General features: G+C 36.2%; 1 protein-coding gene across 16 annotated transcripts in view; it reads right to left on the bottom strand.

The window, feature by feature from the left end:
- LOC128022356 (pleckstrin homology domain-containing family A member 6) overlaps window positions 1-27231 on the bottom strand; it is an 80449-nt gene that overhangs the window by 24001 nt on the left and 29217 nt on the right. For 11 of the 16 annotated variants that reach the window (XM_052609816.1, XM_052609809.1, XM_052609810.1 and 8 more), the window contains 5 exons: window positions 14320-14403; window positions 11397-11529; window positions 10328-10438; window positions 10080-10152; window positions 3997-4097 (listed from right to left, as the gene is read on the bottom strand). In XM_052609816.1, the coding sequence (XP_052465776.1) occupies window positions 3997-4097; window positions 10080-10152; window positions 10328-10438; window positions 11397-11513 (402 nt within the window). In that variant the 5' untranslated portion in view covers window positions 11514-11529; window positions 14320-14403. Of the gene's footprint in view, window positions 1-3588; window positions 3890-3996; window positions 4098-4201; window positions 4580-10079; window positions 10153-10327; window positions 10439-11396; window positions 11530-14319; window positions 14404-17176; window positions 17332-20330; window positions 20551-27231 lie in introns of those variants that run through there. The other 5 variants (XM_052609823.1, XM_052609820.1, XM_052609817.1 and 2 more) reach the window with 4 other exon arrangements.

The following is a 27231-nucleotide window of genomic DNA, read 5'->3' as shown; positions in this document are numbered from 1 at the left end:
ACAGCAAAAATATGGGGGAGAGATGCAAAATGAATGATTGCAGCAACCTTTAATGAATAGGAGTCATACAGGGATGGACGGCTCTTGTGTGTGCATGTGTGTGTGTGTGTTCGGTCTCCCACTGTAATTCACAAACACACATGCACTCTCTGCATAGTGTCTCTCGGTTCTGAAAACTCTGATGTGTACTTCAAACACAGCAAACAGACATGTCTGATAAGAAAGACACCTCAGACCCACACAGTAGGACAAGGTAACCAGCCCAAGGCTGCCGGGAAGAACAAAGTGAACTTGGGACAGACAACAGCAACAGCAGAGACAGGTGAGAACGGGAGGTTTGATCCAAATCCACATCAACAGCTCCTTCAGATTGGCTGCGAAAACTTGTTTTCATGGTCCACTCTACCACAGACAAATATGCCTATCACGAATCGATTACAAACTATATGAAAGCTGTCTGGCCGTATCTGTGCATCTCACATGCAGGTTCAGCTGCTGAAGACTTTTCCCTCAGGAAAGGATTTCTCAGCTGTAAGTCTGATGGCCTGAGTCACAGACTCACTTCCTGATCTTTCATGTTTCTGCCGACCATCCCTTGAAGAAAAAACGAATCTTAGGCTAAAAGAGTTACAACCGCACAGCAGTTACACAACCAGCACTCATTAATATTGCAGCAGCTCTATACTGGGACATGGGAACAAGAGAGGAGTAAAAGAAAAACAACCAAAGAGAACACATAAACACACATATAAATGTTTACTCCCATCTGAAATAAGTTGGTCAGTCAACAGTTACAAAAAATGTAACTAATTCCAGTTTTTAATAGTTTGACAGCCCAACGTATTTTAGAGAACTACTGCAGATAAAAGCTTATATTGTGTGTGTGTTACCAAGTTCACTTTGGTAGATTAAAATAAAAATAATAATAATAATTAGTTATAGGAAAAAAAGACAATGGTGTTAGAAGCCATTTCAAAGTGGAAAGTTTAAAACAACAACAACAACATTTTGAGAGAAAAAAAATACTTGAATTAAATAAATTGCTGAAATTATGGATGGATCAGTTAAAGTGACATGGCCAAATATGGTGACCCATACTCTGAAGTACTGTAAAGTTATTGTTTTTATATACAGCAAATTAGAAGTACTGCACACTAAAAGGTTGTACGCAACAAGGATGCAAAATAAATCTAGCTGACGATTATTAATAAAAAAAAAATTGTTCTAATTCTGTGACAACAGCAAAGTCCACAGAGGCACAACATTGATGAGGTGAGGTGATAAACGATAAAGCAGAATGTCCAACTTCAGAATCCACCCAAATTTGAAAGAGCATTTTAGTCCAATGGTATGTATGGAAACTAATATATTTACAGATATAGTTCTTGGCATGAACTGGATTAATTCCAATCTTACATTTAAAAGAGAGGAAGGAAAGAAGGAATTTAGTCAGGTTTACTTATGACTTCTGTGTTGTTCCCAAAGTGTATCTAAATATGCACACACACACAGAGACAGGTATAAGGCCTACAGCAATGCAGAACCAGAAAGTATGAGACTCCACAAAGAGAAACTGAAGAAAATCCTGCGCCCAGATGACAAACGGCACTTTTGATCCTTGCACACCGGAGAAGGAATTCGTAAAAGATTTGGCAACACTTCCAGGAGACGAGACTGAATAAAAAGACCCAGGGCAAGATGCACTGCATCAGTGTTTCAGGGTCTTTTGTGAAGGCAACATGAGACATGTAACCGTTCTCTGTCACAGAGCTAAATGAAGAATGGCTGAATTAACACACCTTCCTTTCTCCCTCACACATATGTGTCTCATCATTTCCTGGTTAATTATTAACACCGAGGAAGGTTATAAGGTCAAAACATGCACACAGGCATTTTTAGAAATACAGTGTGACATATATGATGGAGGCATGATTTTTATTTTGACTGCCAAGAAAAGAACACTAAAATGCACTGGCATGGCTTCATACTGAAACCGCAGCACAAGGGTCTGTGATTTGGAAAAGACACACTGCACAGCTTTTGCCTCAGGGTGCAGATGCAAGAAGCTACTGGATACTTATGACTGATAGTTTGCTTTGTTCTGCAAATATATCTCTAGAGTATAAAATAGTCCCTCTTTTGTAGGAGACTGAATAGCTTTGGATATGTTTTCAAAAACACGTGGACAGGCAGACATGGGTTTTAGTGAAGCTGTGTCTCCAAACCCGCCATTTCCACAGGGGATGAACATTAGAAGTAAATGTGAGATGTAAAAATACTTTGAGAAAAGAACTTTGAGAACTATATATATGCTTTAAAGTAAATATGATCTTAAAGTCAAATAACTGAAATGATAAACCCCCAACTTTCTTGAAAAATCAATATTAGTTAATGGACAACAACAATATTGTGCAAAGGACAAGCCACATGCTACACAATATTAGACAGGAGTTGCCTATGATAATGCAATTTAATTCAAATAGAAGCAAAAGTATATGACATCTAAATAAAAAAATATTTATTTAGAATCATATTTAATAACACTGTACATACACACACAAAATATTCATTAATACAAATAAATAAATACAAATATTATATTATTAATAAACACTATATCATACAAAGGTTTGGGATTAGTACATTTTTGTAAAATAAATTAATACTTTTAGCAAGGATGCATTAAATTAATTAAAAGTGATAAATTAATAAATGCTGTTCTTTTAAACTTTATAGTCTTCAATGATGAATAAACAAATGTATCACAAAAAAAGTTTTTTCATGGTTTGCATAAAATATTAAGCAAACTGTTTTCAACATTTATAATAACAAAATGTTTCTTTATTTTAAAATATACTGTAAAAGTTACCTTATTTAATAATATTTCACAATATCTAAATTTTTACTGTACTTTTTGATCAAATAAATGCAGCCTTGCTAACCACTTCTCTTAAAAATCATTAAATAAATCATATTGACCCTAAACTTTTTGATCTGTAGTGTATATGAGTAATATTAATAAAATAAGTCAAACAAAATATTTTTTTATTTTTAATAATTGTAAAAAATAATGTTTAAAGTATAAGTATAATTAAAAAGCATATCTAAAAAATTAAATATTAAACTCAAAAATGTATACGAGTACACCTGAATATTCCAAATATATAACCAAATATTCAAATGAGTAAATTCTGAATAACTACCACCTGCTGTTTTTAAAAGTAGTGTTAAAGGTCATCAACGCCTCAGATTATACTTCTTTTCTATTGGTCAGTTTGAAAGCTATTTAAAAAAAAAAAGCAGTTTTACTAGAAAACTAACAAGACCTGCAGAGACACGACCTCAGATTCTTGAGCATCTCCAGCCCAGCCCTTGGGGCCCCCACAGAGTCAGAGGAAAGAGACATAAACACGGTTACCAAACACATAACGGTCTCCACAAGTGGAACGAGCACACCTACAGTCCTATGTTATCATTACAAACCCAGTTCAATACTTGTCCTCAGATGCTACCCGGCATGCACCCTGTCTAATCTAATAAAGCCTCGCAAACAAGCTTAATCTTATTTTCTAAATTATGATAACTCACCACAACAACGTTCTCATAGGCGTATCTCCTCAGAAATCACAGTACAGTACAGAATGCTTGCTCTAAAGGTCTATGTACTCAAACCCAGCTGCCTGGGGTCCTGATGAAAATATAATCTGACATTATGTCCTTTTGGCACATGGTGTGCAAACACACTCGGGAACGCATGCAAAGATGCAAAGTCCACTGCATGTGTGGGTGCTCAGTCAGGGTAAATAGGGATTCAGTTGTTTGGACTAAAAACAGATATGCGGTCATTGAATCATGATTAATTCAGACACACAGTTTGCAGTTTCCTATGATCATATGACCTACACTGACACCAAATATCATGTTTACCTGTCACCCCGCCCATCCCTTGTTCCTGACAGGATTCAAAACTGATCAGAACTGAAAGAGATCACCGACCTTAAAGGCAAACTTGCGGTTGATGTTGTCTGATGCCTGGACTGGTCCAATCTTGAAGCTGAGAAGAGGAAGGCTGCCCAAGACTACTTCTTCCTTCTCGTCTGAATGCAATAAACATTGAAAAATGAAAGGAAACAAGCATTAATCCTAAAGTAAAAAGAAAATACGACAATGAAAAATAAAAACAAAACATTTGTATTCCAACCTAGATTTTAAAAAGCTGATTCTAAAATTAAGTGATGATTCCGTCTTAAATCAGAAAAGTCCAACTTCTTGTTGTGTGCCGCTACACTGGTGGTAAGAAGGAATGGTAATAGAAAAGCAGGTAAACTGAAGGTGAATCTCATAATAGATATCCATTTGTATCTCAGCGTAGCACTAATGGCACTGAAGCGAGAAGCAGCACACAGCCTTGGAGAGAAGAGCTCGGTCTGGTTAAATAATGGAGCACATTGTTAAATTTTCAGCAAGTGCAGAAGTGTGGAGGCCAGCGGAGATCCAGCGTTCACATTCTCGTTCTCCTGTACTGAGAGCTGCTGTCGGGGAAATGCAGTGAACCCACCCGCGCGTGTCTTCTGACAGCACTGTGTGTGAATGAGAGAAAGGGAGGGACGGAGGGAGACGAGGGGTGGAGCAGGTGCTGTTTGTGTTGTATAGATGTGGGTAGAGCGAGAGAGAAAGAGAAGGCAAAAGATAGCTCTTGTGACTCAGTGCTGCAGGAATTCTGGCTCTCTACCAGCTGTACCTGCACTGAACAACCAATCAGAGCCTATTATTCTGTCAACAAAAGCCTAGGCAAAAACAATCCTGTGTAAGAAACATATATTGACATGGAAATCTATTTATTTTAACCCCACAACAAAAAATGCTTGAAAACACAATGAAATGAACACGAACATGAAAAGCACAATCCAAACCTGTCTGTCAGGTTTGTAATCAGTACAGACATTGATAAGGAATGTCACTCCCCATATTCAGATTTGTGGTCAACAAATTATACTTTTTTTCAATGGCTGAATTATTATGCTTAGTCTCCCAGTCTTAGAAATGTGGTTACTGTCTGCATAAATCTAACCTGACTATGCTTATTCGCACCCTACACTGCGAAGAATACAGCATTTCAATCTTGATTTCCACAAGATAAATCTACCTGACAAGTACAATTGCATGAAATGATTAAACTAACTTTTTACATTTATTTTATGTACCCTGTTGGCATAATGTTTTCTTTTGTTAATTCAAAAACTTAAACTTAAAAAAATTGTTTGTTTAAAACAAGAAAAAATACATATTCAAGTCTTTTGCTCATTTTTTTACTATCTGTTAAATATTTTAAGATGTGTTCACTGGAAAACAAGGTAAAAATACAGATTTTTTTATTCTTAAACTGAACTGTTTCCAATCTTTTTTTACATTTTTTTCTTTGATGGATCATTTTACAGTAGAAATATTACACAACATACGGGCTGACATATCAATCACTCCCTCCATAATAACAGGTGCATGTCAATACAAAAGGCGAGGCTATAATGTAATTATTGTCTATTTTATATTTTAGTTATAAACTAAATATATAAATAAATATAACTATAAACAAAATGATGTCATGTTTACCACGGTTCATCAACTTTTTGCACCCAAAATCTTATTTATATAGGAATATACAGATTTCTCAACGGGTTCAAACTGGCTACACAAATTTGCCACGATGGCCAACAGATCGCTACTGACTATGGACATTTATGCTTGCAAAATTTCGGTAAGATTTAATTCATGCATCTGCACTTTAAAGGTCCCCTGAAGTGCCTTAAAACACTCAACATTATTCTATGTGGTGATGTAATTTCAACTGAAACAGGAAGAGAGGACGGCACATATCTAGCAGCCCCGCCCCCTTTTAAAATAGCCAATAGCGTTTTGTTTACATCTGCTCACCATAGCCGTTGAGCTCGGTAAAGCCGCATTTGACAGCCACAGTCTTGCCTCCTAGATTCAATATGAAACTCTTAGTAAAACCAAATAGTGCTCATAATCATGCTGAGGCTGGGTAGTTTTTAATATACAAGTGTTTAATATATGCCATTTCGTGCATATGATCTGTTCTGTGCGATCGCGTTTCTGGACTGGAGCCAAAGTCTGGATGTGCACTGCCACGGTTCTGCCCAGATCTATTTTCACATTTATCAATCATTTCATCTAAGTTTCATTTTTTTCTGTTACCCTCTCTTCCTCGTACTTGGCATACAGCTCTGATATCTGCAGCGACGACAACAGCGGGCCATTTTTCATCATCTCTCTGTGTTCAGAATACCAATTGAGGCATTAAATCGCTCTGTCACACATTCTCAAACTCTTTTGCACAGCACCGTTGGGTAGATGAATCCGGGGTGAGAAGAGGACGTAGGGTGTTGCACCATCACCAAGATATTAGGGCAGCTATGGAGACGTATGGAATACAGCCATATTTTTATTGACACGTTTTTTTAAGAAATGAAAGTTTATTTATGATCATTTCTTCTTGCTTTGTCTTCAACCTTGTCTTTACTTTTTCATTGAGTTGCCACAATGCATTTGGGACCATTTCCACAGGAGGCTTATAGGTTTGGGAACGGAGCACGTGTTTTGATGTTGCCTTCAGAATATGAGGGTAAAGAGAGGCAGTGTGAAGTAATTAGCCAGAAAGACGTGGGCAAAGTCAACAGGGTTGAATCATGCAGCTGTAGCCCCACAGGCCTTACTTGCTGCACTCACCAATATTATTAAACCTGCTCTGCTGCACACAGAAAGCTTTAAAAACATCTTTGGTAGTGTAAGACATGCTGGTCTCATGGTGCAGTTTTTGTTTGGCATGGAAATGGTTTAAATTACTCAAATCAGATCATCCAAAAATGATATTTGTGTCATAATTTACTCATCCTCATGTTGTTTCAAACCTAGAAGACATACTCTCTTCTGCAGACCACAAAAGAAGATATTTTGAACAGACAGACAGAATGTGTTTGTCCATATTCACTGAAAGTTAATTGGGTCCAAAACAACAATGGACCCAAAGGACACATTATTTGGATAAAATTTATGAAAGTATCTACTTTTGTGTTATATGCGACATAAAAGTCAGTAAATTATGATTTCTTGTTGTTGGGTGAACAATCCCATTTCACTATATGGTAAATTTGCATTCCATTAGAAGACTTTTTTCTTTTCTTTTTTTTTTTTTGGCAAAAACAGACATGCAACATATAGTAAGTAAAAAAAAATAACATTTTAAAATTAGTTGCATTTAAAAATCCGCTTTGGCTGGAATTCTAATGGGATACGTGCTTCAACACTTTCAGCTAGCATAATGCTTCTGAGCAAATACATAGTGCTCAAAAACCAAGATAACCTCACTGTTTTTACATGGGTGATTGGCCGTCACAATCTCACAAAACAAGTTTGTTTCTGATATGGAATGTAAGAATACAGATGCACATGGAACAAGAAGCCAGTCTCTGAAAGCTGAGAACACACTAAGAACAACACCAAGAACAAGCGAAGAGAGTTTTACAGGAAGTCTGACATGTTTGGAGCTGCTGGGAGACTCTGAGAACACAGTTTCTCATATTTGCATTACCTCAGAGAGTATCACTGTCAACTATTGTCAGGTGCGCACACATAAGTACACAAAAATACAGTCATTGGATTGAAAACCAGAACTACGTGACTGAATAGTGCCATCAGTGCTGTTAGCTTTTTAAACAATGCGCAATGAATCACAGACAAGAGTATTGTCGTAAAATTATGTAACAAGATGAAAAAAAAGTACAGTTGAGTACTTGGATTTTAAACCATGTAAGGAAATTATGAACAGAAAACAAAATAAAAACAAAGTACAGTGCTACTTTGATTAATGAGGGAATTTATGCAGATTAAAAAAAGAAGGAAAGAAAAGCCAACTGGATTGTTTTTCTTTTGTAGTAATTTTTTACACATAAAAATTCTAATGAAACATTCTAAAGAAAAAAATTACAAACAATATTAAGAACTAAAAGAAAAATTCTGTTATTTACTCATCCTCTTTCCTTCCAAAGACTTACTTTTTGTCATGTATATATATATATATATATATATATATATATATATATATATATATATAGACAAGACAAAATTATTACATAAAATTAGTGCTATTAAAGATATTTTTCTACCTTTTCTTGTGGGGATGTGTGTGGGTGGGGGTGGAAGACAGAAATTCATGCTTTACAAACTAAAAACAAGAAGGGTGGAAAGGAATGAGAGCCAGTGAACTAGCGTGTTGCTGTTGATAGATACTGTCTGTGGTTACAGAAAAGGGGGCGGGACATGTGCTGGACAGGCTGTCAGCTGACGTGCATCATCCACACCTGCGGGGCAACCTCTCATGTACTGACATGCCCAGTACAAACCCACTCCTTTATAAAGGGCATGCTATCTGCCAATGGAGTCTAAATTTAAATTATATATTATATATATATATATATATATATATATATATATATATATATATATATATATATATATATATATATATATATATATATATATATATATATATATATACATAAAGCATGGACATCATGAAAGGGTTGAAACCCCCAGATGTGACCAGTGTCTGAAGAACTGAGCAGAACAGAACTCTGGGATTTAAATGAGAGAAGAACACAAAGGTAAATCTGGACAAGGCTGTATACCAACTATCCTAACATCCTCCTCTATCCCATAGTGCATCTGGATGAGATTGATTCTCCATGAATGAGCTGTGAAGGCCTTTGAGGCTAGTCTAAAGGAGAAGGTCATGTATTCCCATCACACAGAACACAGTCCAGAGCGTGTGATGGATGTGATTGGATAGTATAGGAAGTTGGAACTATTCTCCACTCATTTGTTTCACACTTAAAGGTGAAGTGTGTCACTTCTGCACCAAACTGAATTGAAAAACAAAAACAAAAATGTCTTCCACTGGCCAGACAAAGAGTGGAAAATTCCATTCAAAACTCACGACAGATAGAGCAAATGTTACTTTGTCAAATTAAGGATACCTGAACAAACTGAATAAAGTAAACTGTTTTGGATGAATATTATAAAAAAATATATTTATTTATTTATTTAAATTTTATTAGGACTTATCCCAAACACATAAAATATTATGTAATCTTTTAAAAATATTTTTAGTCTTAATATAATTTATTTTCTTAGATCTCCAATATTACACACTCCTGAGGAATCCAGCTACACTTCATTAAATTCTTTCCAACAACAAGCTGATTATATAAGAAAAAAACGAAATCTCATGTAAAAACATGTCATTATTTCAAAGCAAATCAAATTTAATTACCAATGTCTTGTCTATGCCTCGGCTGCAAGGCAACCACAAGTTGGATACTTCAGGTTTATGTAAAACTCAAGAGTGCTGTCATGACAACATCAGCTCGTGCGGCTGTCATGACAACATCACAGTGTCCAAGAGAGATAACAGACATGACAAAACAGGTCTAAACATGAAATCCTATTTTTTTTAGCACTTAATGTAATGAAAACTACTGAAGTTCAAGATAACCCTTCGAAAAAATGTCAGTGGCTGTACTGTGGTCCTTTCTAAGTTTTCATATATATATATATATATATATATATATATATATATATATATATATATATATATATATATATATATATATATATATATATATATATATATATATATATATACTTACATTCAAAATTCTGGGGTTGGTTTACCATGCATTTACAGTGCTTCATAATACAAGAGTAATTTTTCTTTGATACAACATGGATAAGAGTTTCCTAAGGCCTTCATAGAGGATGTGTGCTTGTGCTAGACTGTCATTACAGATCTACTTTTATACATCTCTCCTTCACTATTGGCAGTACACAGCCTGAGCACTGAAGTATTGCCATGGGGTAAATTCAAATGTTTTGCAGAACAAACTGGTTTGGAAAAAAAAAATTAAAATCATACAACTCTGAGCTCTTGGGAACTCACTAAATGTTTAACCTAATTCACGCCTTATGCATAAACCAGCATCTACAGTACACAAACAACTTACCTTTATAGTAGAAGAGACATCGATCTGTCAGCACGAACCAGCGCTTGTTCCACTGTTTCATACCACTGCTTGCCTACATTACAGAAAATGAGAAGAAAAAAAATCAAGGCCTTGAAATTACATCTAAGTGCCTAGACGTTGTTGAAAGAGAGCTGCTTAAATTCGGATTATGGAATGGTGGCTTTGGGCTGTGTATGTGTTTTTTGTTTGTGTGGATGATGATGAGGTTTAAGGATGAGCAACAGTACCTGTTTGTGAAGCCAACCCTGCCGGGCCACCTCAGCGTTGGGGTTGCGCCGCATGGAGTTGGAGCGCTTCCCGAACGTGGCGGCTCTCTTGGGTGTGGGTGTGCGTGTGCCCTGGTGGGAGAGTCACGGAGGAGTGTTTACATAATAACACTAACAGTAATCACACACACACACTCTAATGATAAATGACAGACATCCAGTGTTGTAATTGTTAAATAAATAAAAAAATGAATAGTTGTAGTATTTATTAATTAAAATCCAACAAAAAGACGTCAAATAAAACTGGTAATGTTAGAGGTTATTTCTTATTAATTATAAAAAGCTAACTGAAAAAAAAAATTTGTGAAATTTGACATGCAAATAAATTAAGGCAAAAAAAATAAAAATAAAAAATAACTAATAAAAATATTAAAAAAACATTAAAAATACAAAAAATAAAATAAAATAAAATATATAAATATAAAATCATTCAAATACTATAATAGTACAGTATATAAATAATATTAAAGTTGCAATATTAAAGCAAGACAAAACTTTGTTTTTAAGTTTAAATTTAACAGTTATAATCTTACAAAATTGTAATATAGTAAAAAAAAATTAATAAATATTTTTTTTAGATTTAAAATTCAATAATAATAACATCAACAACAATCATTTCTAAGTATTATTTATCAAAGTATTTACGAGTTATTAAAAATATATTTTATAATAATAAAAATAATGAAAACTCTACAGTTACAACAAAATGTATTTATTCATCTTTGTTAATATTAGTTCACAAACATAAGTTTATGTTAGCTGAGGTCCATTAAACAATATTAATGGATACAAAAAGAATACTTCATTTTAAAATTCATAAAAATTTAATAATAATACAAATAATTACAAATTATTATTAACTTAATCATTAATATTAACTATTAAATATTAACTATTACTACTACTACTACTACTACTACTATTAATAATAATAATAATAATAATAATACTAATAATAACAATACTAATAAAAATAATTATTATAATTTCTAGTTCTGTCAACTATTTAATTTACAGCAGGTGTACTGACCCGTGAGTAGTTCTGGGAGTCCGGGGGCGTCTCAGACACCATGCTGAGATTGTTGGTGTTGCTGTTTGCTTCACTGGCTTTGTTCACTGGCCCCCTGCCAACCGCCTTGCCGTTCATTTCCGAATCAGAGCTCCTGTGAGCACACACACAAAGCCACTGAGCCATCCCAGCTTCTGATACGTAACAAACCTCTCATCTGCCTGCGTTCAGCGCACAAATGCAGGGGAATCATTTTCAAACCAATGTACTGAGCTCAAACTGGTGAAAAACTGAGGGTTTATGGGAAGGAAGCACACAGGCATTTGGGGCGCAGCTATTTTTATTCCCAACTGGCACCATCGCAAAGGCCGCACCCCTGATGTTGAAGTTTAAAAACAGGCCGTTGGTTCACAAAGAATGTGATTGGAGTGGGCGAAAAGAGGAAGAAAGAGAAAGAGTTGGTGGATGCAGGCCCGCAGTCCCAGGTCAATCATATTGATCTCCTTACTGGGACACCCAGGCCCTCTCCAACACCCTTCGATCCACCGATCAGCAAGACAGATGAATTTACAATCCCCTAAAGCCGCTCGGTGGCTAAAGCTTCCATCTTGGAAAGGTTGCTGTGGTGCACGGCACCATCCGAAGTCAGTTTACAGCCATACGCAAGTCATTATGAGTCTCCGAAGCTAAGAACATCACATAAACATAAGGAACAGAGCATTAACACATTTCAAATGGAGACATAAAAACACACACCATCATTAGCACAAAGTGGGAACACTCATATGACAATAACAATTATACATTAGGACATGATTCCCACACTAGAATCATCTCTGTGCTAATGATCTATGGCTTTATTTCACCTTCGCTGGAGATACTGAGTATGCTCCAGCTGCTTCCTGTGTCTTACCAGGAATTTAATTAAATTAAATTCTGGATGGATCTCGGTTTTAATGGCATTGCCCCTTAATAATGTGCTCTCGGCTCTCGACTCAGCATTACATCGATCCAAAGGAGAGTGGGATCTTGACAGAGGTAAGTGCATTTTCTTTGTCCAAGAGGAATATTTTAGTAAATTTATAGACGAAATCAATGAAATCCTGATGTGTTTATCCTCCACATGTAATATGACATAGTTCAAGACTAATTAATAAAATGCTTTACGTGTGATTTATCCGGGCAGTGCTGTTTGTTTGTATAAATTTGTGTTTCCGCTAGTCTACAATTACTGTATAGTGGCTATTATACAAAAAGGCAGACAAAACAGGGCTGGTCTGACAAGTAACTGTTTCTCTGTCTCGTCAAGGGCGTTCACACTGACGTTTGCTGCAACAAAGAGACGGAAATGATTCATTTTCAGTGAGAGTTGATGATTTCCACCGACGTGAGTGACAGTGACCGTTGAGAACACTGTTTCTATCAGCAAGTAAACTGATTTCTTGTCCAAATAAAATTACATTTCATTTTTACCTAAGATACAGCTGATTTGAAATGTTTCATTTCATTAGATAAGACCCCTGTTCTTAAACTGGGATCCTGTAAAGCCCTTTTAAACTGAAATTTGGACCTTCAACCCGTTGACCACCATTGAAGTCCATTATATGGGTAAAATCCTGGAATGTTTTCCTCAAAATCTTAATTACTTTGTGACTGAAGAAAGAAAGACATGAACATCTTGGATGACATGGGGTGGATAAATTATCAGGACATTTTTCTTCTGGGAGTGAACTAATCCTTTAAATGCTCGTTTTCACTCAATATCCTGTTAATCTTGAGTACCTATAGAGTAGTACTGCATCCTTCATAACTCCAAAAAGTCTTTAGTTTTATTATATTCATAAGAGAAAGATAGTCTGTACCGATTTTTCCCGGAAAAACACGACCGGCTGGAGGCGTGACGTGTGGGCGGAGCTAAAGAATCACGAGCGCCAGTAGGCTTTTGCGTTGATAGCATGTGGAAACTGTGACATTATCGTGAGGGAAAAACCATCATTCAAAACAAACCATGGCTTACAGTCAGATTCAGCTGTTTATTTATGATCCAGAATCAGATCCCGAGGCTGAAACTGAACGAGAGCAGCAGCAGCAACGACTCGCTCCGAGCGGGGCTCGAACCCGGGTCTCCGGCATGGGAGGGGACGCACTATCAAGGAGGCAGAGATATTTTAAGCAGTTTTACTCACCGCCTGCTGTTCCAACAGACGATCGTGACCCTTTTTCGTTGGGATTGCATCATCCTTAAGAAATAAACGATACGCAAATCCGGTGTCAAACTGGGCCTTGTTTGTAAAACAAGCATCTTCGAAATGCAGGGAACAAACAAAAACACTTGCACAGCTCCGTTGATGCTCTGTAAAAATAAACTCCATCCACTGGTCCCTTAATGCTGTTTTTTTTTTTGGTAATCTGTGCAGGGTTGTCTTGCCCTGGCAACCAAAAACACACTTCTTTTGTGACTTTTCGCGACGCTCTCGCTCTGATCAGTGAATGTCTGTTGTGCTCTCAGTGCTCTGTTATACGGGAGCGCGCGCTCTTCCGGCAGACGTGCCCTCAGGACCCATATAAGGAAATTCCGCTCCATCTAACGTCACACAAAGCCATACTCGGAAAAAACTTTCCGAAACTTGTGACAAACTGGAAGGAGTATTTTGGGAACAAAAATACTCCTTCAAACGTACAACTTAATTTTTGAAACTTTTTCCATGTTTAGCATGGGAATCCAACCCTCTTACAGTGTAAAAAACTCAGTATACATGAAATAGCATTTTAGCACCCCCCCTTTAATATTTTTGTGAAAACCATGTTTTTCAGGTTATTTTTCAGAATATAAAGTTGAAAAGAGCAGCTTTTATTAGAAACAGATTTTGTCCCCCACAGATTTAACAAAGGCAGTATAAAAGCAGCAGCACATTTACAAATGAATAAACTAAAGCTCACTCACAGAAAGGGTTTCAAAGGTCCGTTCTCTTCTAGATGTGTCTGGATCACTTGCTGGTGTCCAGCTGTTCCATTAGGGTCATTTTGACTGAAAAGAAGAAGAAGAAAAAACTGCTTAGAATTTCATTGACAAACACATTTCAATCCATCCACAACCATCTTTCTTTTTCTCTGGAAGAATATGAAGCCAACAGCATTGGGAACTGATTTTCCATTTGTTTAAGATGCTCCACAATTCATTCTTGTGGCTTAAAACCTGTTTAATAATTCAGCATTACAACATTAGGTCCGATCAATACAACTGCTGTGGAAATTAATGGCTGTCAGCTCTTGTGAAAGAGTGTGTAAAGTGTCAAAATATCAACAAGAACAGTTCTAGCAGCACAACATGTCAGAGCTCTTACACACCTATTGAGTCTATATTCAGAGAACCCGTGTCATTTGTCCATATACAGTGCCTGAAGAATGGAGCTTCAACTTCCTGTCACACTTTCTCTGACCTCGGCTCGTGTGTACTCCCATGTGCACTTGTAACTTGTGTCTCGGGTGTAAATCCTACAAGTGTTTGCATTGCTGCATGTCACTTTCCTGGCTACTGATTTTACAACTGCTGAACAGGGAGCAAGCAAATACGTTTTCTCTGTTTTCTGTGAGGGACATGCAGAGACATTCAAACCAGCATTTAGAGGAGATCCAGGCCATAATATATAATTTCAGTCATTCTACAGTTAGAGTAAAGTGAAATTTAGACTTGTTTTGCTTCAGGAACCAGATTTTACATTGGACAAGTGCAGCGTTGTTATTGTGAACCAAAACTAAATTATTAAAATTGTTTTTGTTAATTTAAATGAAGCTAAAATAAAATAACATTTAAATATGAGAAGAAACAAAAATAAAGAAACTGGAATATTAGAAACAGACTAAATTAAAATAAAATAAGTTGACATGGTTAAGTATAAAAATTACTAACACTAAAACTGAAATAAAATTTTTTGAAATTAAGTAATACAAATAAAAAAAGACAAAAACACATAACTCTAAAAAGATATGAGAATAAGAGATATACTACCTATCCATGTTGGCATCTGTCTAATTTAACAAGCTAAATCAGCTAAAGCTAAAAGTATTGGACACACAGACTTTGACACTGACACCAAACTTTATAGTAAGGGAAATTAACTTCTCCCTTATAAAAGATAATGAACCTACGTAATATGTTACTGTAATGATGCAGAATTATAGTACATGGCTAAATGCATTTCATTATGTGCATAATTTAGCAATTAATTTTCCTTGTTGTCTAAAAGTCATGGTAAATGTTTATAAGTGAAGGCAAAAAAATATACATTTAATATCATGACTGTCACGTGACTAGCTAGAGTTTAATCCACATTTAAACCATACATCATTGCCAGGCGAACATGACTTAATGAGTTCTTTAAGGCTTTTCACACTATGCTTTACTTGGGGTTAAAAAAAGCTAACCCATAGTTAAGACCACTACGACCTTGAGTAAGTAAATATTTCACATTTTGAAAGGGGGTTAGCATGTTATGCTAAATGTTATGCTAACTTCATTCAAAGTGCTAAATGTCTACATTTACACAACTGGGAGATGTTTTTGTTCATAACAACATTAACTCGATTTTATTAGTTCTTCCAGTTGCTTGCTACTGTCTCAGCTACACACTACATGTATATTGTGAAGGTGCTAGCATTTTACAGGAACCGACAACGAATCTTAGACTTTACAATTCTTGCTGCATGAAATATTCATGTGCAGTTGCATAAACCTTTATGCTCCGTTTAATTTCATTACCAGAGAAAAGGTTACAACGTAGCCAACACTACTAGCGAATTTATGAGATGATAATTACACATGTGCAAAAGTCACATACTTCAATTTGACCAATATCATTAACCTCATAAATATTGCAAGTAAGAAACTTTAACCCAAAGTTTACACATTTGTAATCTGAAATCCTGACTACCCCAGATCAATGTGGTAACCAATGGCCATCAGTTAACAATTTCTTGGCTCTCCTGAAAAGACACTAGACTCAAGGCCCTTATATTCCTCTTGCTCTTGTCTTATCATTTCAGTTTGATGGTATTCCTACATACAGCAAACCCACCATATAAGTGTTCTTTAAATAGGCCATAGAAGTGCACTCGAACAACATGCCAAATTTTGGCATTAACCACTTAAGGACAACACAAAAAGAACACAAAAAGAACACAAAAAGAACACAAACTCTGTGCAGTCTCTGTAGACACACAACAAACACGTGGCCTGATAGGTCGGGGACAAGAAACACAAGCCAAGAATACACTCATGCCGAAGGCATCTACCTCTTGACACCAAAAAGGTACGTATAACAGAGCCCTGCACTCCATTTAACATCAGAGGACAAACACTTAGGTAAATCTAGCACAACAGCCCAGCCACCAAAATCAGGTTGAGATGTGTGAGCACACATGTGCGTGCTCCAATGTGGTTTTGCAATGGAGCACACCTGCTCGTGTGTAACCTATAAACCTACATAGAGGCACTGGTCATAGAGGCTCATAAACATCGCTAATATGACCACTAATCAATACTTGATTTGTTAGTGAACACGAAATGATTCAGCAGCATCAGAATAGAGCTTTTGAAGGCATCCACACTGGAATCCAGGAGGGACACAAATGAGGTGTCAACACAAATCAAACTTGCTGAGAGTAAACCTCAATATCTCGTAAAGATATTCCATGGGAAAGCAGGCACTGCATTGCAGTCCTGCCTGACCTCCAGCTCAGAGTTTCCCCTCACACCGCTGTCTGCCGCTATAAATTCATTCCCAACATCCTGCCTTACCTACCTCACTCGCCGGTCCGCGCGGAACTTCAGCATTTTCCTCCGGATCAATCATATAAATCAGTGGGATGAGGCCAGGTGGAGAGAATAGCAGTTTTGTTATGCCGACAGCAGCGAGCCTTTATTGCAGGAGCTGTAGGGTGCTGGACACAATAATTGCTGTCCTCTTTTCTCCCCTTGAGCATGTGTGCTGTTGCCAGCCAGCTTCACACAGACACACGCTCTCTCTCTTTCTCCCTCACTGGCTCAACCTCTATATCTCATTCTGGCTCTCTTGCCTTCTAGATCTGCTCGGCTCAGCTTATTTGGTTACTGGTTTCGTTCGACTCTCTCTCTCTTTCTCACAAACACAAGTTGGGCCTCCTGTCACAAATCAGATTGAGATTTAGATGCTATCCACAAGCCTAACCGAGGAGGAGTCATGACCAGAACTCCCCTGAGATGTCCATGACAGCCTTGGCTGTGGTGAATGGGAGTGACCGAGGCAAAAAACAGGTAGACGGCTTTGCATCTGTACCAGCCCCTTGTCAAACCTTACCCAGAGACACACACATATAACACCAACAAGGAAATAATTAGATCAGTACCTCACACAGAGATAAGCTCAGCATTAAAAACAATAAAATTCAAGCATATTAAAATTAGGGGTGTGCACGAATAGTTGTATATTCAAATATTCTATCTGCAGTAATTATTAGAAAAATAAAAACACTATTAGAATTTTCGCTAAAATGCTAAATAATCACTTAAATGAAGAATCATGAAATATAAACACCGGAATGTCATGACCAGTCGAATGAAGAAAAACAGTGGCACATCATTACTGCAGGTAGGCCCCGAGAGAGCCGAGGATCTACTTGTTTAACAGACTGAGGCAGTGTATCCACCAAAGCATTTTTTCCTGAGGCTAGCATATTCTTAAAATTGTTTTTAATGGGAGCGCCACATTTTTAGGATGCCAGCAGAACAACAAAGTGCTAATAAATGTTCAACTTTGGGCAAAGCGCACCGCTCATCACCGTCAGTTTTCAGTCAGCTAACCAATCACAGTGGAGGAGGGGCGTGGCAAAAAAACGCACCAACCAACTATCAACAAGGAATCATATGACATTAGAGCTGAAACAACGAATCGATTTAATCGATTAAAATCGATTATTAAAATAGTTGTCAACTAATTTAGTAATCGATTCGTCGCTAAATAAATTTTATTTGCCATAAGCGGCTCATTTCGTGCATATTTCAAATCTGCGTGACCAAAGTGTGGCAGTAATGAGCCACCGGAGGTTTTACTCAGCCAGTACAGCAGGTGAAGTAGCGAATAGCCAATAGCTGGCCTCGTTTTATGTCACGTGCTTCCCGAACAGCGTCTCTGCAGCATTCAGCGGGAAGTGGGAGTACTTTACTTTGAGCCTTTAAAATGAAGAGTAACCTGTAAACTCTGCACTACTGAACTGTTTAAGGGGCCGTTCACATATCGTGTCTTTTGCGTGCTCAAGTTCGTTATTTCCTATGTAGGCGCGCAGTATGCACTCTCATAATGGAAGCGACGCGGTCGCGACACGCACGCGGTGTGATGCGCCCGTTTTTCCAGGCGCGTCCACACCGCATCCATTTATCCTTTGCTGAAATTTCCGGGTCTTCATGGAGAGGGCACGTCATGGAGAGAGCACGTCATGGTTACTTAGCAAAGGCAGAGCCTCAGGGGCGCTTCTGCCCGAGCGCTTTGGAAAGAAGGAGAAAGCGGCGCGACTAGCGTTTTCCGCGCGTTTTTAGGTGCGATATGTGAACGGCCCCTAAGAATTTTATTTGTGCAGATTCTCCAGTACAAGGTTGTTTGCAAATGTTTAGTCGTAAAAGCTGATAACATTGCTTTTTAACAGTTAACATTTAAAGCTTTACAAGCATGTTATGTGATCAGTTTGTCGTTTACCAGTTCATAATTCAGACTTGCAGCCTAATTATGACTGAATGAGAGAGGTAAATGTTTGAGTATATTTAAAATGCACTTCTTTTCTAAGTATTCACTGCTCTTTTTCACACAGCAGGTTTTTTGTGTGTGTCCCAATTTTTTTTTTCTGGACGACCTTCTGATGGATTTTACTTTAAATTGTGAGTTCCATTCAGGTTTCATGCCATTGGCACTTTTTTCGAAGGATTGTTTACAATTTCACAGCATAAGCTATAAAGCTTTTTCCCAGTAAATAATAAAATACAATGCACTGCAATTTTATTCTGTTGTATCCTTATACTTCGTGAAAATATGTTCTCAAAGATTCCTTAAGCTTTGTTTGGGATGTTAAACTACTTTAGGAGCTCTAAGGACTGCCATGGTGAAAACAATATTTGAAATCTCCTTGTGAATTTTGCTAGAGTATGGATCAGTGTTTTGATTGCAGAAGAGTTCGACAAAGGATTACTAACATAATAAAACAACTCCAGGTATATTTTTGATGAGGATATGACAATGCAAAATGGTTAAAATCTCTTAAAAATCAATGCTGAATGATAAAGACCCTTACAATAATTTACTTGGGGAAAAAAACTAAAATATAAGTACATAAACCGATTAATCGATTAATCGTAAAAATAATCGACAGATTAATCGATTATCAAAATAATCGTTAGTTGCAGCCCTATATGACATTGCTAAAAATAACATTATTTTGTGTATTTGGTGTAATGCAATGTGTTTATGTGGTTAAAATGCCACTTTGTCATATATACTCAAGTCATATTGACTTTAATTATGTCAATGGACATACAACCATTTTCTCTCACTCTAATGACTCATTTATCTTCGAGTAAGTTCCTTTCAAAACATCAAGAACACACTAGCAGCCAATTTCAACCCTAGCAACCATCCAAAACATTCTAGCAGGTATCTAGAAACAACCCATCACCCTAACAAACGCTCAGAAACCCAATCAACCATTAATCAACCACACAGCAACCCCATCGCATTCCCCAGGATACCCTAGAAACCAATATGAACATCCTAGTGACTGCTTTACACTGTGGCAAACACCCACCACACTCTAGCATTGTTTATACAGTCACGCACCACTTGACTAGTTATATCATAGTTTTGAAGTTAACAGTTTCTATGCAGCTGAGATAAAACAAGAACCCTTAGTGACCGTGGAAAGATTATGTAATACCTGTTCCTAGTGTATCTTGATCAAGAAGAAATTAATAGTTTCCATCCACGTAGATAAAAGAAGCCTGTGGCATCTGCTGAGGTCAGTCTTGCACTTTGCCTCAGTGAGATGTGTCAGCTGTCAAATCCACTATAAACACACGGCCGTCGTCCAAGTTCTTCTATCCGTGGGCCTCAATTATAAGTGGTCTCACCAGATGGTGTCCGTACCCAGTCCCCTGCTGTGGACAGATATGATAGGGACACATATAAATAGGAGGAGGCAGATTACCTGGCCCTCTGAAGGCATAACCTACATATTGTTACCCCCTCCTCACCCTGGATTTCAAACCTTTATATCCATCTCTTGCTTTCTTTATCTTTGATCTTTGGTCATGAATATATTATGAATATTTTAACTGAACTCTTGAATATTTAAACTAACCCTATAGATTTCACATTAATCATTTGCATTCCCAGCTAATCCGTATTGTGTTTTGTAAGACATCAGCATTCATTCCTCAGCTATTATCCTTTCTTAAACCTTGGATATAAAGAGCGCACATTCATTCAACACTGAGACAGAGTTGGTATGGAATGTACCATATAAGCTTGTAATGTGTCTGGTTTTTGCTGTACAGAACGACACGTGGCATGCCGAGTCTAAACAGCACTTCCATTTGCTAACAATTTACCTGCTGAGTTTGTGCTGTTAAAAAACCTTCCTTCTGTGCTGCGCTCAGAATCGAGAGCTACACACTCAAATTAAAAGCGTCTTTGCGGTGAAAGAGTGAAGGTCAGCCAGAGAGCCAGTTTGTCATCTGTGCTTGAGGGACTCAAACGACTCGTATGAGCGCTGTCTCCACGAAAAACGCCCACTCAGAGATCATCTGAGAACACCACAGACAGACTTAAAACAATATGTGGTTTATGTTTTGTGCAGGGGTGGAATTATGATTATGGCTATGAAATATAATATCTACTCATTTAGATTGGCAAGATGGAAATCTGAGTGTTATTTTTGTGAATAATGAAAAGTGAAATAATTATTGCTGTCAACACTTTACTGTGGGGTGAAACCACTTTGAAAATATGGGATTTAATATCTAATTAAATAAAGAATCAATAAAAATACGGAAATTTTATTAAATACTGATTTTGTTTTCAATATTAATTTTAAAATACTCAAAACGTGAGATTTAATGTGAGATTATTATTTATTTGTTATTATTTATTATTTTTAAATAAATAATTGTTAAAAATACAGAATCCCAAATTAAAAATATTTAAATATTAATATTTAAAATACTCAAAATATAAGATTGAAAATGTCATTTATTTTACTTAAAATATTTAATTATTATTATTATTTCTAAAAATAATGTTTTAAACTGTATTCTATTGTTAGGTGCATTGATCATTCAGTTTTTACACATGATGTTTTACATACGTTTTTGGAGTCTGAGTTCTGAGTTTTCATTTAAAAAAAAGACAGAAAACCATTTTTTATTATTAATTAAAAATAATTTTTCTCAAGAATGTTACTCAAATTGTCAGGCTGATAATATAATTTGTTACAAATGTCTTTGCATTGAAATTAAAAACACAAAACAGAGTGATCTCTGACTTTCAGAGTATTTTAACTGTTCATGTCAGATTTGAGTATTTAAAACAGATTTGTGCACTTAAAATATTTTAAACACACCCAGCTATACATCTGACAAGTTAACCCTGAACATCACCACTGGTATTTCATGATCTACAGTGCTCCTGTAAAAGGAACCAGCATGTTCTGGCTGCTGGTGTTTGGCATAATGGCAGGTTTTTAGGTTTCAGCTGAGAGTAAAATCTTGAGCTTCATATCATCAGACAGATCTGAAAATGCATGTTCAATGCAAAAAAGGGATGATAAGAGGGGAAAGAGGGAGTGATGGGTGATGAATAATTAGACTTGAGTGCTGCCTCCGATGAGCTTGCAGCAGCAGCATCACACCGAACCACAATGCGAATAAGCTCAATCTTGACTATTGGCTGTTTACTGAAGGTCACAACAGCAACGTTTCCGCTGAGTCTATTTCAATGCTACAGATGGAGCAAATGGCCTTCTTATGTCTGTCCGTAGACATAGAATAGGTACAAACATGCAAACAAATATAATGCATGACCTCATAGACTAAATTAATCATGGATATTAATTATGCAATGAGATAGCTTTAAATCATTTTACACAGTATTTGTTGTCTTGGAGGTAAGAGAAGAAGTAAACGTGGTGTTTCAGCAGTTTTCCTAGCAACAGCAATCCTAAGATCGCACACGCGTGTTCACACTCACATGCAATGACTCATCTCGCAATGAGAACGTCAAGGACAGAGCTATTGAAGGAGGTACCACAAACATTCACAGAAAAATACACCAGCTGGAATATATATATATATATATATATATATATATATATATATATATATATATATATATATATATATATATATATGTGTGTGTGTGTGTGTGTGTGTGTGTGTGTGTGTGTGTGTGTGTGTGTTTATAAACAATTAAAAAAAGGAAAACATACGGCACACGATGAATTAAGTTAGGATAGACTGAAAAAAAAACTAACAAAAAAACAAACACTTTATTTACCTTTGTAAATGCTATTATTTTGATTCTTATTTTTGTATCGTTTTCAAGTAATATTAGCCTAGTGACATTTCAATATAATTTTACTTGAGCACAACATTACAAAACAAAAAAAAATCTAGAGAATATAACAAAAATAAAAATTTTGTTTTTTACCGCAATGGCAATTTTTTTGTTGTAAACGTGCACTACCAAAAAAAAAAAAAAAGAAAGAAAAGAAAAAGGGTGTTTGAAAACCTGTTATGCTCACCAAAACATAGTTTTGAATAATAATTTAAATAAAAATACAGTAAAAACTTTTTAAAACATAACATTGTGAAACATAAATGCAACTTAAATTAACTTATCTATTTTAATATATTGTATATAAATATATAAATTAATCATATTATGTTGAAATTTAAATATAATTGAATTAATTTTAATGTACTAACGGTGATGACAAATCTGAATTTTCAGCATTATTACTCTTCAGTGTTACATAGGGGTGTAACGATTCACTCGTTTTCTCGATGCATCGATAACTAACCCTGATGATTCATATGCATCGATCTTGAAACATGATTTTTGAATCGTGAATTGCCGATCTCGGACATTAATCGATTCAAAACACTAAGAATCGAATGAATCACAATTTCTATAGCGATTCAATGCTTTCAAAATATATACACATTAAATTGCTACATGCACAAATTAATGGAGACCTTGAAGAGTATTCGTAAATTGTGCCTCTAAACTGTCCTTCATGTGCTCCACTGTTTTCCACCCGAGACTGTCAAAGGATTGCGATTGCAATTTAGGGGAAACATTAAATATTCCTGTGAATGCACTTTAAGAATGCAGATTTAAATTGTTATAATCGAATCGAATCAAATTGAATTGTGACTCAAATCAAATTGAATTGTTCTAAATTTGCAAAAATCGTTCTTGAATCGAATCGAAAACCTACAGTATGAGTCATGAATCAAATCGAATTGCTGCCTTCCCAAAGAACCATTTTTTACATTATCAATATTGAAAACATTGCTGCTTAAATTTTTTGTGAAAACCTTTTGAGATGCATATTTTTCAGGATTCTGTATGTATTATTATTATAAATCAAAACCTTTTGTAACTTTTTAAAATGTCTTTACTGTCACTTTTTATCAATTTAATACATATTTGCCAAAGTTAAGAGAGGATAATGTTTGAAACAAGAAAAACAACAAGAAAAATCTGACTTAAAACATTCTCTGAAAATAGCTCTTATATGAGTTGAAAGGGACACATTTTCTTTCAGGTGGTGAATGGGATATTAAAGCTAGGGTACAAAAGACAAAAATGGTTGGGAAACTTATGCAACTTTGTTTTAAGAAAGTTTAGATATCTCCAAAGGAAAACAAAGCAAATACTGGGGTTGATCCCAGAGCAGCGTATAATTTGCTGTGAGTGGCTGTCTTCAGGAGGAGGCATCATGGAAACCGATACAGGGAGTTTCCCACTACTTCCCTTCATGTTCTTCAAAGCTAAGGTTACATCTTCGAACTGCCAAGAGCTGCCCAGGCCTCTGTACCTTCACCAAGTGTGATCTCATAGCACAGAGAAAGAAGAGAAAAGAAAGTGAGAGAGAACAAGAGAAAGGAAGGCAGCAGTAATAAAATAAAAGAGCAGAGGTGGGGAAATGTACCTGTGTGTCTAATTAATGATGGAGGCTGCAGTGAGTATTGATTGTTAAGACTCACCCAAATGGATCAATGAACACTGGTGGAAAAAAGCTGCTGACAAAGCTTTCTCTCAGGACTATCCTATTGAGTATTGTGCTCAGTGTGGCATGAGACCGTCCGTTAAAATGCTTTTCCTTTAATCTAACAGCATTTAATACCTGACTTTTTAAGGAACAGTTCACCCAAACATGAAAATCAGTCATCATTTACTCACCCTCATGTCATGTCAAACCCATCTGCAGTTATTTTTCTGTGGATCATGAAAGTAAAACATTTTGAATGATCTTTACCCAACTCTTTACAAAATGACCATATATGGCTTAATAAATAATTACCACATTTTAATTTTTACATGAGCCATCCCTTTAAGGATCAGTCAGTCCCCTTGCAATGAAGAGGTTTATGCTGCAAGTTATAAAGTAATGAAATCCTAAAGCACTACAATTTTCAATAAGCTCATCACTCAGACTTTCTCACCATCTATTTTGTTTATTAATTTGATTGTTAGTAGTTTCCCATAGCCTGCCACATACTCAATAAATCATGATATATTAAATATTCGCACATAAACAATGGATAAATCATGTGGGTGAAACTGGCTTCGGGCCACGAAAACACAAAGCTTACACAAATATTTTGTAAAAAGATTCACAGATCGGTCTTTGTGAATATCCCTCCTGTCGTCCAGCAGACAGTAAATCTGTCAGACACACCCTGATGACATCACCGCGGTGAAGATTAATTAGTGCCCACTCTCAGGTTATCTGGCCGAAGCTCAAATCCATCTCTCTTTGCCTCATCCACATACTCTCTCTCTCTTTCTATTGGAAATATACACAGATGGGCATCGCTCTCTCCCTGACCAAGTCAAACAGTACCTTCCAGAACATTGCTGAGCTATGCTTTCTTTGGTAACTGTGAGAATCATTGCTCAACAGTGCAAGTGTGTTTACTTACGAAGAGACCTGCCAAATGTTCACTCAACACTGATATATGTGCATTCATGGTTCCAATTAAACAAGCTGCTTTATGAAAACACTAATCATTATGTAATTTCTTTTAGTCAAATAATTGTGCCACATCACAGTGCTTCATTTAAACAAACAATAGGTGCCTTATTACAAAAGGAGGAAAGACAAACAAACAGTCATACACACAGACCTCAAAAGGTCTACGATTACAGACAGGATTGTCAGAATGAATAAAGCAGGCCTTCGCTGCCAGAAATAAGACAAGTGTTGATGGAGGTGGAGGTGCTACAGGAAAATCAGATCAAGGGGAGATCTGGGTAATCGAATGCCTCTGTTGGCAAAAATTCAACTCAGCTTTTAAAACCGTTCTACAAGAGAATACAACTGTGTGTAGATTCATGCCAAAAAACAAAACAAAACATAAAACAAGGTTTTTCCCATATATACACTACAATTAAAAAATTTGGGGTCAGTAAGTTTACTTGAAGTCTCTTTTTCTCACCAAGGTGCTGCATTTATTTGATGAAAAGAACAGAAAAATCAGTTGTTAGCTATGGAGGCCCACACATGCCATGCAAGAAAAATAAATAAATTGTGCACACGATTTACTAATTCGTTCCCTCAAAGTACTAAAACGTGCACAAGATTACTATTGCGTTCCCTCGATTTACTATTGCGTTCCCTCGATTTGCTAAATCACGCGAACTAATTAGCAAATCGAGGGAACGAATTAGTAAATCGTGTGCACAGTTTATAAATCGAGTGAATGAAATAGTAAATCGAGGGAACGCAATAGTAATCGTGTGCACATTTTAGTAAATTGAGGGAACTAATTAGTAAATCGTGCACACGATTTAGCCTAATATTTTTACCTGCATGGCATGTGTGGGGCTCCATATTTAGCAGTTGAAAGCAGTAGTTATTTTATCAGGATGAATAGAATTATGTTTGCGCGAATATTCACCAAAATTCTGTGTTTATCGTGAAATTCTATGTGTATATCGGGATTGTGCACTGTCTGACAAGACACATATGCATCTTTATACACACGTTTCGGATGTTTCAGTCAGCACCACTGTTTTGTTTACATCAGCATGGGTTTAAACATCATATTTCACTGCCATCAAAAATTCACTATGAATATTCACAAAACTGTTTTACAACTACAATAAATTTTTACAGTATCACATTTACAATATTATCCTATTAGATCAAAGCAAGTTTAACATTATTGTCTGTAATTCAACAACGACAAAAAATAAATGTAATAAAAAATAATAAATAAAATAAATATAATATGGTATACTGTTTTTTGCAATAATGTCCAATGGGAAAAAAATAGAAATAAAACATAAAAACCTTACCTTACATTACGATGTTTAATATTGTAAGAAATTGTGGAAAAATGAAGATTAAAAAAAGCTTTTGGAAAAATAAAAGATAAGAGGAAATAGTTTAGGACCTGAGGGTTAATCAAAAATGAAACAGATTTGTTTTGGTTAAATGTTCTCATTAGTCCTCTTGTAACCCCTTGTGAGTTGCAGGATCCTTCCACTTAACCAGGGTTCATCAAGGACCACTCTTGAGACAAGCGATTAAGGAGGTTGCAATATCC

Source organism: Carassius gibelio, chromosome A11, assembly GCF_023724105.1.
Source record: "Carassius gibelio isolate Cgi1373 ecotype wild population from Czech Republic chromosome A11, carGib1.2-hapl.c, whole genome shotgun sequence".
In the NCBI taxonomy this organism is placed as follows: Eukaryota; Metazoa; Chordata; class Actinopteri; order Cypriniformes; family Cyprinidae; genus Carassius; species Carassius gibelio.
Note: the sequence above shows the minus strand (reverse complement) of the source record. Positions and strands in the feature narration are given on the sequence as shown.